The sequence below is a fragment of the Rhinolophus ferrumequinum genome, chromosome 18 (genome assembly GCF_004115265.2).
Source record: "Rhinolophus ferrumequinum isolate MPI-CBG mRhiFer1 chromosome 18, mRhiFer1_v1.p, whole genome shotgun sequence".
Taxonomy (NCBI): Eukaryota; Metazoa; Chordata; class Mammalia; order Chiroptera; family Rhinolophidae; genus Rhinolophus; species Rhinolophus ferrumequinum.
In genome coordinates, this window is record NC_046301.1 from 28858429 (window position 1) to 28876508 (window position 18080).

Genomic DNA, 18080 nt, shown 5'->3' on the forward strand with positions numbered 1-18080 from the left:
TACAGAGCAGCTCTCCTGATCCATGCCAAAGTCTTGGGAGCCTGAGGCTCATGTGGCAGACTCAGAATCCAGACTCAAAAGGCCCCAGGAATACCTCGTGACTACCAGGCAGGCAACATTCTCTCTGTCCACATAAGAAATGTCCACACCTGACAAGAGTTTTTGTTAAGAATTTATTTGAGCCAAACTGATGATAATTGCTGGGAAGCAAGATCTCAAATCCTCCAGAGAATGAGTTTGCAGTTTCTTTTATACATTTGGAATTAAGGAAGGAACAGTAAGGAAGATTACATGGAGGCGGGAGAAAACAAAGCAGGAATTGGATTAAAGGATAATTAACAAGATTGTGTGATCTCTTGAGGGTGGTGATGCTTCTGAAAGGTCTGAAGAAGAGTCATTTCAAAGGTGCATTAATCTAGAGGCACACAAACAATGGACAGGGCTTGCTTAAGGCAAAGATAATATTTTACTAGGGAAGTTATAGGCCTGAAGCATGACTACCCACCATGACCTGCCCAGGTTGGAATTTATGGTCCGATCAACCAGAGAGATTACTTTTGGTTAGATTGATGACAGTGCTCCTTTTTCGTCCACATCTCTGATCCTCAGTCTGCTCATCTCTACAATGGGCAGTATGGTTCCTGGCTCCCTTTCAAGTTCTGTTGAGCTAATGGAGAGAATGCGCTTTGCCAACTGGAACATATCATTGCAAAGTGGAAGAGATTAGACATAGCTGAACATCACCTTTTCTGATCTGGTGGGAGAAAGTTTCTCTGCCCCTTTGGCCCCACCTACTTTACTCCAAGGGCCAAATGGGGCTGGGCATGAGGTGTGGGGATGTGGAAAAGGGGCAGACTATAGCAATCAAAAGAGACCAGACAGGGTTGACCCCACTCTGGGGTCCCTTCTCTCACTGCGCTATAACCTGCCATACGGTTGACACACCTGAGCACCATTACTTGTTTAATTGTTGCTTTTCCGCACCAGAGGAAACGGAGACAGTGATGGTGTGGAGTGTTCCTCCACCCTCAGAATTTGAGGTAGAACCTGGTCCATGGTAGGCGCTCAGTAAATTAAATGTTTGTTGCATCGATGAAGAATGACATGTGAAGATCTCAGAAAAGAGCATATGACAAGTTACAACTCCTTCCTCGCTTGAGTCCAGTTTCCCTCAGATGTCACTGTTTACCCCCAGAAGCCCCTCCAAGAACAAAATTACAGAATTGGGAAGTGCTGGGGACCCAATTCTCTCATGTAGAAGAAGGTTTGGAGCCATGAAGTGGCTGCTCCAAGTCACAAACCTAGAGTGGCAGAGCTAGTGTGACCAACTGTCCCGAACTGCCCGGGCCTGAGAGGTTTTGGGGATGCAGGACTTTCACTGCTAAAACCGGGGCGATAAGGGCTGGGGCTGGAACCCAGGGATTCTTCTTGTTCCCAGTCCCTCTACCTCTTAGATGGGTGAGAAAAATGTCCAGGGCGAATCTCCAGGGGCTCCCAGCCTCCAGGCGGTCCCCACAAGATAAACAACTGCTCAAGAAGCGCCTTCCCTGCGCATTTCCCCAGCGCAGCCCCGGCGGGCGCAGGCGGGTTCGAGGCCGTGCGACGGGGCGGGGGACGGGGGCGCGGGCGCGGGGACCGCGGCAGCACAAAGAGGCCTGGCCGCGGCAGTTTTGAAAATACCAAGGAAGTTGATCTGGGCCCGGGCCCAAGAAGTGACGAGGAGGGAGGGAGCGAGGGCGGGAGCGCGGGGCTCGGGCGGCAGTAGAGCTCTCTGGCCTCCAGCGGGGAGCGCGCGGGCGGCGGGCGGCGGGCGGCGGGATGGGCGGCGGGCGCGGCGCCCCCAGGCTGCGACCCCGCGGACCCTCCCCTCGGCTCACCGCCTCCGCGGCCCGGCGCTCGAGCAGAACTCCCGCACTCCACCGGGCTCCCGCGGGCGGCGCGTAGGGCGGCGATCGGGTGTCCCTGGACGAGCCGCCGGCTTCACCCGGGTCACCTCGCAGCTGGAGCCGCCGGCAGCGGGGCCCTCCGGAGGCCCCGGCACAAGGGACCATGAAAGGTAAGCCCCGCGCGCGCGAGCTCCTAGGCGAGACCCTGAGGGACCACCCCACCCTGTCCGGGTCCCGGAGGCGCTTCTCCCTGCAGGCGGGGCTAAGAAGGGGAGGCCCCCGAGGGGCAGCAGTTTGGGGGTCTTCCCTCTGCCTCTCCGACCGACCCTCCTGCGGAAGGTATTGGAGCCCTGAAGTCAAGAGGAAGGGGAGGGAAGGAGCATGGAGAAAATTCATTCAGTCCTGTTCTCACTGTTCATTGCTCTAGTCCTAAAAAAAAACGACTTTAAATTCCAAAGAAGTTTCCGATCCCTTTAACCAGTCAGCGCAGAAAGATGTCACCAGCCCAATATTCTAGCAGTTGTAAATCCTCATCCAGGGGACCCTTCTCAGAGGCTTCTGCCCATCCCCAGGCCTCCAGTTCTCTGTCCGCCAGGGACGTCGACCACTTCCTCAGGAGAGACTGTAGCCTAGGCCCTGCCCTTCCCAACCTCTGAACCCTGGCTGACTAACCATGCCCTCTGACCTCCTGGGGGACAAAGCAGCTGGAGAAGACCAGAGGTCCAGGTCCCCAGAGCAGTGGGTCATCTTGATGGTGGCTTTTGCAGCTGGTGCTTGGGATGGAAACAAGAACCAGACTTGGTCCCAGGTGCTCATACCTGGGCCTGGCTTTCTTGAGGCCTGGGAAAGAGACTCTTGGTCTTCGGGCTCCTTTTCAGACTAAGGGAGATGGAGGCCATGGGATAGGGAAACTTCAATGCTTTTTTCATTCTATCTCCCGAGCTTTTCAATAATCCTTTCATAGCCCCCTTTCGTGGCAGATGTTTGTGCTCCTACCCACGAGAACCTCACCATCTTTCACTTATTCAATGTTGAAACTAAAAAGGACCTTCGAGAGCATCTGCAGGGCTTGAAACTATACTCTCAGGTGATGTTGAAGAAACAGCTCTGTTAGTCTCTTTTACATACTCGTACATGGGTCTGAGGGTTCCTTGGATTGAATGCAGCCTCCACATTGTACAGGTGAGGAAACTGAGGCCCAAACAGGTAGGACCAGCTCCCCTGGGTATGAAACCCGTGCGTTCCCACAGGGCCCCACTCTTGGAAAGCCTCACACTAAGTTAATGCTCTGCGGTCGCTGTCTTGAAATTCTTAATCATTTTTTAACATTCAAACTATGTTGCCGGTCCTATACACACGAGAAGGAACTTGCTTTAAGATTCACAGCCAGTCGGGGAGACTAGAGCCCAGGGCTCCTGACTTCCAGGCCAGAGCGCTTGCTAATAGACCCCTCTGGCCTCTGGCCCCTCTGTCCTTCCTGATGGCCCCACCATGTTTTGGGCTGTCTGGGATGAGGCAAGCAAGTTATAATCAACCCCAGGGAATTCGTGTGGCAACAGGGAGGAGCCTCACCCACCAACTTTCTGCTCTCAGCTACCACATCTATGGAGCTATACCCTTCCCAGTCAGCTGGCCGGGGCAGGTCATTACCCAGAAGCCTCCAGAAAGGAAAGGTCTTAGACCACATCTCACCACACCACTGGGCCTTAATGATGATGCTGAGATGCTGCACATTCTCAGAGTGGTTTGGCTCCACCACTCCAGACAAACACTGTAATAGAAAACATAGTGCGGGAAAGAGAGGCAGAGCCGAAATCCTCTACAATGGAAGAGAGACATCCAGCTCCCGAGGAAGAAGGAGTCAGGAACGTATGACCCACCTTTCTGAAACCCAGTGAGGCAATTCCACTCCCATGAGTGGAGGAGAAAACAGCTGGTGTGACTGAATAGTTAGTGGAGGTACCTGAAGAGGACGAGCTGAAATGGGTCATCATGTCCTTGGGTCTCTGGGTCCTTCTGGCCTGCTGGCTGGGAGGCTGTGGGTCCCAGAGAGAAGCCCAAGGCCTGCCCCTCTCATTTCATTTTCTTGCTCTCACGTACAGCCTCACCACCACGTGGGGCCGAATTTCTGCCCACTGAGCCCTTCAGGCAGCCCTTGTGTATTTTTCCTCCATTCTCTGAGAAACGATCCCGTGCTCTTTCATAACATCCCAGGGGCCCGGTCTGCAGAGCTGCAGGGGAAGGCGAGGATGATGCCCAGCACACCTCTCTGCAGGGTCTTTCCTCTTCCTTTCTGGAGGCCAGGAGGAGCCACCACCTCTGCCTGAGATGGAAAAGGCAGGGCAGACAGCAAATATTTGCCCTTTGGGATCTGTGGAGTGTGAAGAATCAGGATTTTTTTCACCCACATGGAAAAAGTAAATGCCCTGCAGAGCAGGGCCGCCCCTTCCAGAGCAGCTCTTTCCTGAGGGGAAGCTGGCTTCAAATTCTCCAAGGCCCCACCAATCTGAGAATCACATCTGTTGGCAAGATTCACCACCCCCACTCAAAGCAAAACACGGTGATGTTATGTTTTGTGGAGAGAGGGGTGTTTGTAGGGACGGTACTTAAACAAGAAAACACGTACTCTGAGGAGCGCCGCCACCAGTGGCTAGGGGCCAGGGCCAGCTCTGCCAGCCGAGCTGTTTCCACCCTGAGGCCTCTCCTGCCTGCCTGCCAGCCAGGCCTCCCAAACAGCCACATCTTTTGATGCAAGCTGGCACCTGATCCCCAGTGCAGCCCTTCTAACACCTGAGGGGTACACAGCTGCCACCAGCCCCTTGGTGACAGGCTCGGCTTCTGGCTTCCCACTGGCTCGTCTGAACCATTAAGAGCCAGCTATGGAATTGTTTCTACATCTCCCGTGAGAAGGGCCTGTGGTGGGAGCCCACCCAGCTACACGGGGCCCCTCATCCCCACGCAGGCTGGTTCACAACGAAGATAACTGTTTTGAGAGTCAAAGGCACGGTGTCTAGTCCTGGCTCCATGTGAAGCTCTGGTCAGAGTGTTTCCCTCTCAGGATCCTGTTCTCCTGAGTGTCCATGTGCCCTGATGCACTGTGAACTCAGCCCGGGAGCTCTGGGGCCTGAGTCCACTTGGGGAGCGGAAGTGATGCGGTGGAGAGCTGATTGGAAGCAGGCCTGCCGCAGGGACCACGCTTTGCCCCTGGGAGACTTGTCCTCAGCTGCCACAGACAGAGCAGAGCCACACCCCGCTGTTCCCCAAGCGTGGGAAGAACAGCCCCTCCCCACAGAACCAGAGAGCTGTGCCCACACACTGTGGGCAAAGGGCGGGCAGAGAGAGGAGGGGGCTGCAAAACACAGCAACGTGGTTCCAGGAAAATCTACCTCCCACAGCTTGGTGGGGGAAGATTATATCCACTCCTGAGCAGGCAAACCGAGTCCCCTTGGAAAGCCTGACCTCTGTCCCCAGAGTTCGGGGCACCAGCAGGCACCTGAGACTAGAAGAAAAGGAGCTGCTCTGACAAAGGTGCAAAGAGCCTCTAAACAGCCACAGTTTGGCAAGGGGTGGGGGAGCTCAAATGTTGGAAATCAGCTCCAAACATTCACACACACACACACACACACACACACACACAGGTCACCTTGCCATCCAGCTGGGGTAATTTTAATAACTGTAGTCTCACAGCCCATAGCTAATTTGGGAGAGAGGAAAAAGAATTCTGCCTCTCAGTAGATGTTGGTGGATAGCTTGGCAGTTTTCACGAAGTACAGGCAGCTGTGCTGGGTGTTAGAATTGGCAAGTACAGCAGCACGACGAACTGTGCCACTCGTATACACTGCCCACGTTAATTTAGCGTGTGTGTGTGTGTGTGTGTGTGTGTGTGTGTGTGTGTTTTGTGAGCACTGAAGCCCTGATGTTAAGCCTAGCCCTGTCACAGACTAGCTTTATCACTATATACCTACGATAAAGTCATTGATACTCCCTGGCCCTCAGTCCCCTCATCTGCAGATAGATGGCATGAACTTTGAGGTTCTTTCCAGCTCTAAGATTCTACTCTATTGTTTTTCCTTCTGTGAGAGTATATGTATATTTGTATCGACCCATCTATTTATCTATCAAGATTTCACACACACACACACACACACACAGACACACACACACACACGTGAACTTCTCCCCCAGAATAAGCTTACAGGGTTGTGTCAGATGTGAATTGCATGAGCAAGGGCACCCTGCCTGCCTCTTTCCTGTCTCACTGCCACACAGCACGTGGCACACAGGAGGTATCCACTACATTTGTTCAGTGCCTGCATCTGAGCCCCGCACTGGGCTGAAATCCTTAAAGGCAAGAATCACACCCTGGTATCCGTACAACGTCATGTAGTTACTCGGTGAAGATTCGTGATTCTATTTAACAAACATCCATTGACCAACGGCCAAATGCCAGGGCTTGTGTATCCCTGTATGTTTAATGTCTGAGAAAGAGGCAGCGGTGCAAAGAGAAACATATTATTCTTTCAAGGATCTTAACTTTGGCTAGGACACTTACGATGTGTGCCCGAATCATCCAAAAAAGACTGAAAGTGTAAAGTGTCATCAGAGACGTTCCAAGAAGGCAGTTTGGGGTGGTATTGGTTCTTTCCCCGTCTCTTTTGCTGCTCTTCTTCTGATGAGTCTGTGATTTCAGCCGTGGACTCAGTGGTTTTTACTAGGCCCCCATTTTTTAACAATCTACCCAGTCCCATAGATTTGACATGGGAATAGGCTGATGGTACCAGATTTACTCCTCTGAGCTCTGGTCCCATCTTTCCAGCAGTGTCCCGAACATCTCTCGGTGGAGACCCGCAGGCACCTCCTTCAAGGCTCACAGGAGACACCTTCACATCCCCCTGAACCCAAATGGAAATATTGGTTCTCCCGGGATGTTGTTCCACACTTTTCAGTCAACAAACATGTATTGAGTACCTGCTTTTGGGGAGGAGGCGTGCTAGTTTAAAGGTTGGCAAGGATACAGCTCCTGTCTTCAGGCAGAGATGAGACCTATACCCTTAGGAAGAAAACCAAATAATCAAGGGAGATGATGCAGGAGAAGCAATGAGTGGGACATAGGGTAGATTCCGTAGAAATCACCTGAGATCAAGAGCGCATTTCAAGTTGGGGCAGTTCAGGAAGACTTTGGGGAGGAGTTGAAGGGTGGACAAGATTTGGATTGTGTCGTTCCAGGGACAGTCAGGAGAGGCAGGGAATGGTACCGGTGATAGCTGAGCATTATGTCATTAGGTAAATGTGTTTAGGGGTGAGGGGTAGACATTTGCCGGGAGTGGAGAATTGGCTGAGAACCACAGCGAGTCACAAGACTCGGAGGCCTTGATTGCCATGCTGAGGACTTCCAACTGTGTCCTGTTGACATTGGAGAGGCCCTGGAAGGGTTTGTCAGGAGATGGCCTGGTTGCTACTTCTCCCTGGAGATGTTGGGAAATCTCTCCTTTTAGAGAATGAGAGGAAGAAAATGAGCTTGTGAAGGAGCCAAAAGGAGTGGTCGGGGACACAGGCAGAGAAGTATGATGGTAATGTCATGGAAATTGAGAGGAGAAAATTCCAAGAAGGATATGAACAACATCAACACAATTGACTCAATCAATTGTGCTCGCCCAGGATTATTGGATCCAGAGAAAGCTGCCTACGCTGAGCGGGGAATGGCAGAGTGGAAGTAAAGGCACAGGGAGGGCTTGTGTCAGAGAAGTTTCAGAAAAAAGGAACTAAGTGGTTAAAGCAAGAAGCAGGGCCAGGCACGAAGGGATTTTCAAGGAGAGCTTGGCCTGTGCTCACTGAAAGAAAGAGGGCAAGAGAAGTGGGGGCACAGTCAGGAAGAAGGCAGGAGTGGGTGAGCTTTGCCATGGCAACAAAGTCACTCTTTACCGTGACCCGAGGTTAAGGATATAGAAAGACTTTTTGCATTGCTAGTTGCATTTAATCTTTTCATGCTACATACTCATTATGAAAAAATTTGAAAAGTTCAGGAAAGGAAAAGGAAACTCAGATAATTGACAAGAGCTGGATGAGCTTTCTTCCAGAAATCCTTCTGTGTATATTTGCGCACAGATTTTTTTTCACATAGGTAAGATTATACTATCCGTGTTATTCTGTATATGTGTTTTAAAAATTCAACAATAGAGCATAGGTATATTTCCTGGGCAATAAATATAGATCTGCCTCATTTTTTAAATGGTTGCATAATATTCCGTAGTATGACTTATGTATAAATATATATGTATAATATGTATATATATATGTTATGTATATATATACATATTATGTGTATATATATATTTATATACATAGTATAAATATATATATATATTTAACCAATCCTTTACTGATGGATTTGAATTATTTACTGTTTTCCTTGGGTTTATTGTAGCCTGCAGTGATAATCTTTACACATCTGTCTCTGCCTAGCTGTATAAGTATTCCCTGGGGGGGGAAAATTCCTAAAAGGGGAATAGCTGTGTGAAAAGGCAGCTCATTTGAGGTGTGGAAATAGAATGCCACACCGTGCTCCCAATGCCGGAGAGGGCCGTTCCACACACCCTTGCTTCCACCGCATCTGAAGCGAAATACCTGGAGAGAGAGTTAGGGGAAGGTGAAGAGCTTGTTCCTAAAAGTTTTGGTCTTTTCAGAAAGGGAGGAGGTGAGCTCATCTTTGGAGAACGGGGTGGGCTGAGATGAGCAATTGTGCGTGAGGGTCCAGATGGCAGGACTTGAGTGGGGCCAAAGCCACACCACTCACTGACGTGCTCCCACCGGGCTGGGTTTCCCCAGCACTGAGAAGAGAAAACAGGCTGAGGAGGGAAGCTCATGAGGGCAGACGAGAAAATCAACGTCTCCAGGGAGCTGAAGCTGATCCTGGGGGGCGAGTCTGATAGTCTGGGTGAAGTAGGGAGTGTAAAGACTGAGTGCAGCGGGGAGTAGAAAACACAGTGAGAGAGGTGTAAGAAAGGAGCTTGAAATCTTGCAGATGGAACAGCAGTAAGCTTCCTGCTGCAGAGGGTGGGCAGGCTGAGCGATGGCCAGCGAGCAGACGAGACCTACACATTGTTAGTCAAGGGATCCTGAGGTTCACAGGACCAGTGGGCTTTCAACGGAAATGTTTCCTCCATTAGAGTTGATGGCAAGAGACAGGGTGAAGAAATAATCCTGTCCAGGTGATGTTCCCCAAAGTAGCTGTATCTCTGAATAACTATTTCCATGGGATTTCATAGAAAATTTTTTTCAATAATGGCAGGAAGTTCTATGGTCAAACAAGTTTGAGAAACAGAATTAAACATGGATGGAAATGGGCCTTTTCTTTCTTTTTTCTTTTCTTTTTTTTTTTTTTTTTTTTGCAGGGCTGAAAAAATTTTAGTGTGTGAATATGAGTTTCTGAGATGGTGAAAGAGTAGGCAGCATTTCCCAGACCTACTTGATCAAAGAATCCTTTTGCACAAAGAGTACTTTGGAACTAGTGTTTAGGAGGACATGTTTTAGAAAATGGATTTCTTGAAAGTTGGTAACGGGTCCTGAAAAGGATGGGTGTTGGGAAAGGGAGTAAGTGACGGCAGCAAATTCCTGTGGGATAGAAAAAATAATTGCGCTAAAAATGACAGTTACTACCATTTAGCAAGTATTTGCTATGTGCCAGGCATGTTTCATGTATCACCTCAACGAATTTTCACAGCAGCTCTGTGAAGCAGACGGTATTGCCACTCTTTTTGCACATGAAGCTCAGAGAAGGAGAGGGGAGCTCCATGTGAGAGAGGGCGTGGACCTAAATGGTGAGCACAGAGTCTGAAGATCCAGAGGTGACAATAGACATCAAGAAACCGAATCCCACCCCTCCCATCCCGCTGGATTTGTGGGGTTCAGGGTCAGTAGAGGAGTTGCTCTCCACACAGAGGAGATGTGTGTATGTGATGGGGGAGAGTTGGGGTCGGTTGAATTGAATGAATAGCCTAGGTTCCCTTCTCAACGAGAGGCTCTATCACCTCTTGAAGGGATCTTTAGAAATAGAGTAGCCATTTGGAATTATCACAAGGACCAGGGGCGGCTACTGGCATTTAGGGGGCCAGAATGCTAAATGTCTGTGCAGTGTGGGAAAATCCTGGGTATTGAAAAATCGTACCACCCAAATGCCAAGAGTGCCCCAGTGAGAAACACGGAGGGCAAGAATAGGGAGGAAAGTCATTTAGGATAAAGGGGGAGTTTGCCCATAAGCTCTGCGGTTACCAGGAACACAGTGGAAGGAAGCAGAGGTGGGAGACTGTGGGCTGGTTGCGAGCATTCAGGTAGAGGTGGCAGGGGGAGAGGAAAGGCTGTCCCAGAGCAGCACACGTGGATTTTAGGAATGAAGGAGCAGGAAGGAGGTGAGTGTTCAGAGAAGCAGATCGATCATGAGAACTTGACGAGCAGGAGAATCAGAAAGGGAAAGACCAGATTTATTAGAGCTGAGAGGAGCCGACCAATTCCCATCCGAATATAGCCACATCCACAAAGGAAGCCTCTGGGGAGGGGTTAATGGCAGGAGGGTTCTAATGAAAACAATTTTGCAATCTTAATTATAGCGTCCCCCACCTTAGACTATAGCTGTTCTGCAATTTTAAATATAGCACTGGCTCCTGAGAAGACTCTCAAATCTTTATTTTTACTGACCCAATTGGCTGTTTTGAAAACCCACTCTGTGAACTCCGTAGAAGATAATCATCAAAATATGTTCCTTGAAGTTCCCAAAGAAAGACCTTTTATTCAATTCCTCGAATCTCTCCCCCTTGCTGACTCTGATGGAAGGTTGCGGAAAGGCTAGGGAGTGAATTAACTCCACATTTTTGGTCAACCAAAAGAAAGCTGGAGTCGGTGACCACAGTTGAGTTAGCAGTTGGTTAACAGGTCCGGGCTATTTTCCACCTCCAGAAGGAGAAGTGAACTGAGCTCAACCCCAGCAGAGTCAGCAGTCAGCCTCGCAATGTGCCAACACATTCACCTTCCATCAAACCTCCCACGTGGCTCTGTGGGGGGAAAAAAAAAGTTCCTTCTGTGGCCGTCCTTCTGGTGTTTGGGCTGGATATTATGACCTGAGGTAGGAGAGGAACAGAGGCGCTTCCAAATCTCCAGTGGTTGCCACTGTTTCATGAGTCTGAGCTTACAACACTGGCTTCCAAAGCTGTTCGCTTTGTTAGACACACTGCCTGTAATTTGGGTAGGGATCGCTAGACGAAGAGTGGGGCTTGGTGGTGCCTTTGGTAGGTAATTCGTGGGCCTGGTTTCTTTAGTACAGGATGCTGCCCCCTTGTGACAGCTCCAATTCCTGGGGCCTGTGGAACAGGGTAGGCAGACACTGGCCTATAGAGGCTTAGATAGTCACTACCCAGAGCAGCATGCTATCCCAAGCTTGTCCGGACCTTGTGCTCGGAAAGGGCCTTTCCCATAGACTTCTAGGTCCAGGTATTACCATATTTTTCTCCAGTTTCCTTTCCCAATCTCAGTCACTTCTGTCACAATAGTCTTTATCCAGGATCAGCAAAATGAAAAAAGAAAAGAAAAGAAGAAGAAGAAGAAGTAAAAAGAGAGAATGCAACAGAGGCTATTTCTGCCTTCCTGGGAACTCAGATGCTCTTTAGAAACCCATGGCCTACAATATGGCGACTTCTCCAACCAGTCCAGACACCTGGCAACCCATAATATTTGATACTTAGGGCTCCTCAATTTTCAGCATGTCAAAAAGTCCTTAATTATCCATGGCTAGTGTATGGATGACACAGGGAAGGGTCAGGGCCTTATTTTGGAGGGCCATAAAAACGTCAGTGGTATTCTAAGGTAATTAACTGGGACACTAATGAACACCCCCCACCAAAAAAAAAAAAACACACACACACACACAAAACCAAAAAAACACAAGAGAGGCCTTTTAGCTTTAGGAAAGGAATCTCATATCCCTTGTTCCAGTCCGTCCTCCCCAGTTCATTCCTTTTCAGTTCAAACATTAGGCCTCTGTATGTTAATTTTAAATCTCTACTGAGTTACGCCTTTGCAGTCTCAATGCAGCAGCACTCCCCAACACTCGGTAGCCATGGAGAACTCTAAGAATAAACCATATTTAAACCACATTTTAAGTCATTAATCTGTATTTTTGAATAAAAATGAATCCTTAATTGAAACAGGAGAATTAACAATTAACTGAGGAGGCAGGCCTTCTCAAAGGGTCAGTAACCCGTCTATTTTGAACACTCACTGTAAGATCAGCCCTGTGCTGAGGAAAGATTTCCTGACACTGAGGAGATGAAAAACTGCTAGGAGGTCAGATAGATGTTAGGCCTGAATGGATGGCAAAGGCTTTGCCCAGCTTTCTGGCCTGTCTAAACTGGGTATGTGCCACTCTCCAAGGACTCTGTGTGTGTGTTTGGATCTTGCTTCGCATCCCTGGACATTTAGGAACCACTAACTAGCCATCAGGTCCCTTACCCTCTCTGAGCCTTTGTAACATGACAGGTAGGTTCTGTGACTTACAAGTTCTCTTCCTACTTCTTGTCTCTGAATACACTTCAGAAAGCTGGGTGAAGTGTAGCTTTTCTGAAGTGTTGATTCTTAGTGTTGATCTTAGCAACACTAAGATCACCCCAGAAGGCACGGGAAGAGGTAGGCATGGGAGATGGGGGGAGACATTCTTTTCTTGTCCCTGTCAACCCCACTTGGCCCAGTGCAAGGGGGGAGTACAAAATCCTAATCAATCTAATCAGTCATCTTCTAATCAATCTGTATCCCCAGGCCAAGCTTCTCTGAGTTCTTTACATCTGCTTCTTCCTCCATGCTCTGACCAGAACAATCTCGGGGTAAAGTGAATGTAATGAGCCTGTGCTTGCAAAGGGCTTGGCTTATAAAAGCCTCACAAATGCTTTGGATTGTGTTCTCATTAAAATGAACAAGGCGAAAGTGGAGAGTTGCTATAGCATTCCAGGCATAGGTAAGTTAGGGGTCCCCCAGGTCCATGGCTCAGCCCTAGTGAACAGGAAGTCCAAAGCATTAGAAAGAGAAGAGAACTCTTCTGGGATTGGGGAGGGCGGTGAGTTATGGAGCTGAAATGTCAGCAAAGGGAATAAGGCCAAATACTTGTGAACCCCTGTCTAGAGAGAGCTGAGATCGTGCTGGCAGCTGTCATTTCCCTTCCCATGGGCTGCGCCACAAAGTACCGGAACCGGGCCTTTATTAGTTCCCACTTGCTAATGATGGCCAATTTGGGGGGCTCTCAATGGGAGAGCAAAGTTATGACAACGCTGTGTACTTTTTGTGGGGATGTTTGCTGAACGTTGGTGTCAGCCTTGCTTGATTTAAGTCTTCCCAGATTCCCTGCAAAGGCTATAAACAGTGAAGTGATGAAATTAGCCCTGGAGCCAGAACAGGGAGGAGGCCCAATCACGAGGGAGGCCTGGGAAGCACCGTCAAGGGGTGGGGAGAAATGAGAAACACTGGCAGGAAGGCCTCGAGGACGTTTCTGCTCCAATGAGTGGAAGGAATACCTCCCGAGGGGTTGGGATGGCGGTAAATCCGACAGCCCGCAGCATGGTTCTGGCTGAGATCATCTGCGGATGAGAGGGCCTGGCTAGTAGGGTGAGGTTTGGGTCACACTGCACAGAAAGCCCCGAGGAATCCTGGTCGGCCTTGCCTGAGGCACCAGTTTATGGGAATAGGGTGGTAATCCTGGTAACCTGCCAGGCAAAGTTATCCTGTAAACTGTTGGCAGATTCATGATGGGATGGCAGCCTCAGACAGAAAGCGGGGCTGAAAAGGCTGGTTTCTTAGGATACATGTAAAGGGACCAGTGGTGCTCGCCACATCAGCCTTCCTTCTGCCACTGTACACCCCCCTCCAAAGTGCGTACATACATATGCACACATGAGAACACACTAGCTCTAGGAGAGAGAGAGGTTATCTGGACTCTTATTGTGAAGAGGAAAACTCAACCAGGATTTAGGAGGCTTTGCTGCTAACTGGTTCTGTGACTTTAGCCAGACATAAAAAGCGAGCATCCCCTCCCCGCAATTCACCTTCCTCACCTGTAAAACTGGGAGACTGATTTCCCACCCTCCAACGACCTATCAGGCTAGTAGTAGGGATCAAATGGGAGGATGGATGTGAGCCCAGGTCTCCACCCTCCCCCAAATTAACTCAGAATCTCTGAGGGTGGGGCGCTGACTTTGGTCTCTTGATCAAGCTGCCCAGTGGTTCCATAGGCAGGCATAGAACCACTTCTGGAAAGCACTATACAAACTCATTCATAGACTCATTTGAAATTGTGTTTGTTGAGCGTTTCTCTATGCCAATCACTGTGCTAGGGGCTTTAGATAAAGCAGACAAGACAGACACATTTCCCCATCCTCAGATCTGTAACCTGTTGAAGAGAGCTGTTGAATAATAGGTGTATTGCATTCTACACAGGGAAAATACAGAGCACATGGAAGTATATGTAACACGGGACTTACTGCAGCCTGGGAGCTCCAGGAAGACTGCTGAGGAAATGATATATGAGCCATGACCTAGACAACAAGCAGAGGGCATTCATAGCGATGATGGTCGACATCTTTAATTTGGGGTCACCCACAGTCCCTCCCCTACTGACCCCATTCAGTTTCTTGCCCACTCTGCCCGTTGGCTGCAGCGTTGACCACAATAGTCCCAACATTTGGGAAATGAAGTCACAGGTGCTACTCAGGCTGCTTCCAGGTCATTGTCAGAACCCCTGAGGGTCCATCACACCCTCAGGCGTGGGGCCGGCCTCCTTCATTTCTCCCTGGTTTCTTAGCATTTGTAGAACCTTTGCTTGTTCCTTTGAGGAGAGGGTAGGTATGGTAGCAAAGATTTCTGAGTTCCAGTCTCAGCTTCACCACATCTTCTGGGTGCTGATCGGCACCGTCCCTGACTTCTCTCCACATCAGTCTTTCTCTCCCTCAAAGCGATACTTTGGACTGTGAAGCTTATACGGCTGTTGTGAAGATGGTGAAGATGGCTTCGGGGCAAGACCTGGCCCTTCATGGCATTAAAAAAGGAAATAAAAGAAAACAAAACTTGGAGCTTCTACTTCTAAGCATTACTGGCTTAAAATATCCCGGGACTATAAGTACTAAACTATAAGCAAACTGCCAAATGCATACCTAAGGTTGAAAGAAAATGGAAAATCCCCGAGGACCAAGCCAAAAAAAAAAAAAAAAAAGCAAATTGTAGCTGAATCTGGATGGGTCAACAAATACGGAAGCTGGATGTCAGGAACCTAGAGTCATGGGTGCAGGTGGAGAGTAGGCTGTGAGTGCCATAAGCCGGGGCAGCTGAGCTGAAAGACCCCCAGCATAAAGCCCCAACCCTAGAAGGCGCTGCCCCAGGCCCTGCTACACCGTGTCACCCTAGAACAGCAATTCGGGTTGGGTTTTTTGGCTCCAGTCTTTTCTGGTTGGTCACAATCTTCCTACGGATTGGTCATGCCCACATTTGTGGTGGAAGATTTCTGAGTCTCAGTCCAGCGAGTCTGCTCCTTTAAAAAAGGGGAGCAGGTGCAAGAAGCTAGAGGGGAAATCCACCCGCTTGGGTTACCATGTGTCAGGGCATGAGCCGATCAAGCAACCTGCTGAGCCGATCAAGCAACCGATCAAGCTGAGCCGATCAAGCAACCTGCTCTGATTTCTTCTTACCCTAACCCACGGGGTTTGAGCAAGGCCTGTGCAGAGTAGGCAGCTCAGCTGACCTGTGTGTCTTTTCCGGCTTGTGGGTGATCATGAAATCTCCTCACCCAGAGGTGCTGGAACATCCCAGTTCCTCAGCCACTTGATTCTTACTTCTGACCCCATTTTCTCTGTTTACCATCAGGTCACCTGGAGCTCCAGTGAGCTGAATTGGACCCAGGGGCTGGGGGGGGGGAGGGTCCAGGATGTGGGGACTGTTAATAAATGGGCAACTGGAGAGGGGGAGTGGGACTCGGGGTCCCAGCCTGGCTTCTGACGGCACTTGGCTCCATTACAGTGAGGTCAGCCGGCGGTGACGGAGATGCGTTGTGTGTTTCAGAAGAGGACCTGGCTGGTGACGAGGACATGCCGTCCTTCCCGTGCACACAGGAGGGTAAGGGCTCTGGGGGCTGCCCTTTGATCTCCTCTCTGGCCTGAGACTTCTTCCTCTCTCCCATGCTCAGGCTGGTGACCTGTCTCTTTATATAGCTTCAAAATCCTGGCTGTCCTTTCCCCACCGCCTCCTGGAAGGCAAAAAGACAGTCACGTGGGCCTGGGTTATGCAGTACGATGAAATCAGTTTGACACAAGTGCCGTCTGCCTCCAGAGGGGACCTCTGCCATCTCCCCTAGGTCCTGTCTTCTAGCTTCCCCAGAACTGTCCCCTTCCTTGTATCCCATGCCAGCCTAGTGGCCTGTCCTTCTTAGGCCCACAGCTTGGCATTTGGTTAATCAGAATTGTTACTTGGAGTAAGGCTTCTTGGTGGGTTTCAGTATAGATCGGAGCAGCTGTTCTCAATCTTGGCTATACATTGTACTCACCCAGGGATGCCTGAGACTAGCCCTCAGAAATTCTGATATCTTTTGGCCTGGAGTTGTGAAAGGCGCTTCAGGACTTTTAGACATTCCTGGTACTCACAACGTGCAGCTGAAATCAAACTCACCTTAGACATTCACAGCTGGGGCCATCACTGCATTCCCGCTGGGCATGGGCCACCTGCTAGAGTAGCCAGGAATACTGTTTCCTCCTTCTCTGTGCCAGGGACTAATTGATGGACTGGAACCATTTGTTTGCTTTCCAGGAGAACTGCTGGTTCTCTGTGAAGTTTGGGGATTGGTGACCAACCTTCTGGTTTGCCTGGAACTGAGGGGTCTTCCAGGGTGTGTGACTTTCAGTCTTGGCAAACCGTCCTGGTGTGCCCCATATTGAGAAGTTCCCATGACATGAGACTTTCAGTGCTGAAACCGGGAAAGTCCTAGGCAAACCAGGATGAGTTGGTCATCCCAAGGTGAAAAGAGGCTGGCTGCCCCACGCTGTAGATCATCAGGAAGGCCAATGTATCAGGCAGAAATGTTTCCTCACAGCCCGGGCGGAATAATGATGCCACGGAGAGAACGATGGTAGTGGTGGGGAGTTCTTTGAAGATGCTGATTCTGGTCTCTTCCTGAAAGCTCTGGGACCTAGAGGAAAGGCCAAGAGATGGGTAAAGATGGAAGATCGAGAACATGAAATGTGATGAGACGGGCCAGGGCAGGAATATGGAACGGACTCTTTAGCAGCAGCCTCAGCCACTGGCCTAAGTCACTGTCCTTTTGTCCCTCCACAGGCCGGCTGGGGGCCCGCTGCAGCCGCTGCCAGAAGAACCTGTCTTTGCACACGTCCGTGCGGATTCTTTACCTCTTCCTGGCCCTGCTCCTGGTGGCGGTGGCTGTGCTGGCCTCTCTGGGTGAGTGCAGCATCTCAGGCTAGCTCAGGCCTTACCCCTACCCCCACCTGGGCTGCAGAGAAGTTTCTGATCAGGGGTCCTGCACCAAAACCCCCTACACAGACACAGATCTCTGTGCCGGGGCCCAGAACCAGCCTCTTTCTGGCGAGGCAGTCTCAATGCCTGATTCAAACCGCAAAGACTGGCTCCTAATTTCCGGTCAATAATTGGCCGTGTGGCTCTTAAGCAAGGCACATCCCCTCTCAGGACCTCTGTTTTCCTATGGTAAAATGAGAAGATCGGACTAGATCAGGTTCTCAGTTTTAGCTCCATGTTAGAATCACCGGGGAGCTTTAACAAACACTGATGCCTGGGTCTCACCTTGGATAATGGAACTAATTCAGGATTTTTAAGCTCTCCAGATGATTCTGTTGTACATCCAGGGTTGAGGTCACTGGTTGGGTGATTCCTAAGCGCTGGCTTTGTGACTGTTCCTTAAGGTGAGGTTGGATGCCTGCCTGCGCCAGTATCACCCCCAGTTTGTTAAAATGCAGATTCTTGGGTCCTCCACCCAGACCTACTAAATCAGAGTCCTACAGATGAGAGCCAGGGATCTCAGGTGTGGTGGTTTGTATGAGTGGTCGCTGACCTAGGTAATGGCATACCTCCACGTTCAGGTAACTTCTGCCTTCTGGATGCTACCAGCTTGTGGTAAACTGATGAAAACAAATTCGACAACTTTTCACT

At 49.8% G+C, this 18080-nt stretch overlaps 1 protein-coding gene across 2 annotated transcripts in view; it reads left to right on the forward strand.

Annotated features, from left to right (window-relative positions):
- The first annotated feature begins 1791 nt into the window (after positions 1-1791).
- SCARA3 (scavenger receptor class A member 3) overlaps positions 1792-18080 on the forward strand; it is a 35173-nt gene continuing 18884 nt past the window's right edge. The window contains exons 1-3 of one of the 2 annotated variants that reach the window (XM_033134098.1): positions 1792-2056; positions 15927-16022; positions 17235-17354. In XM_033134098.1, the coding sequence (XP_032989989.1) occupies positions 2050-2056; positions 15927-16022; positions 17235-17354 (223 nt within the window). In that variant the 5' untranslated portion in view covers positions 1792-2049. The remainder of the gene's footprint in view (positions 2057-15926; positions 16023-17234; positions 17355-18080) is intronic. The other variant, XM_033134099.1, reaches the window with a different exon arrangement.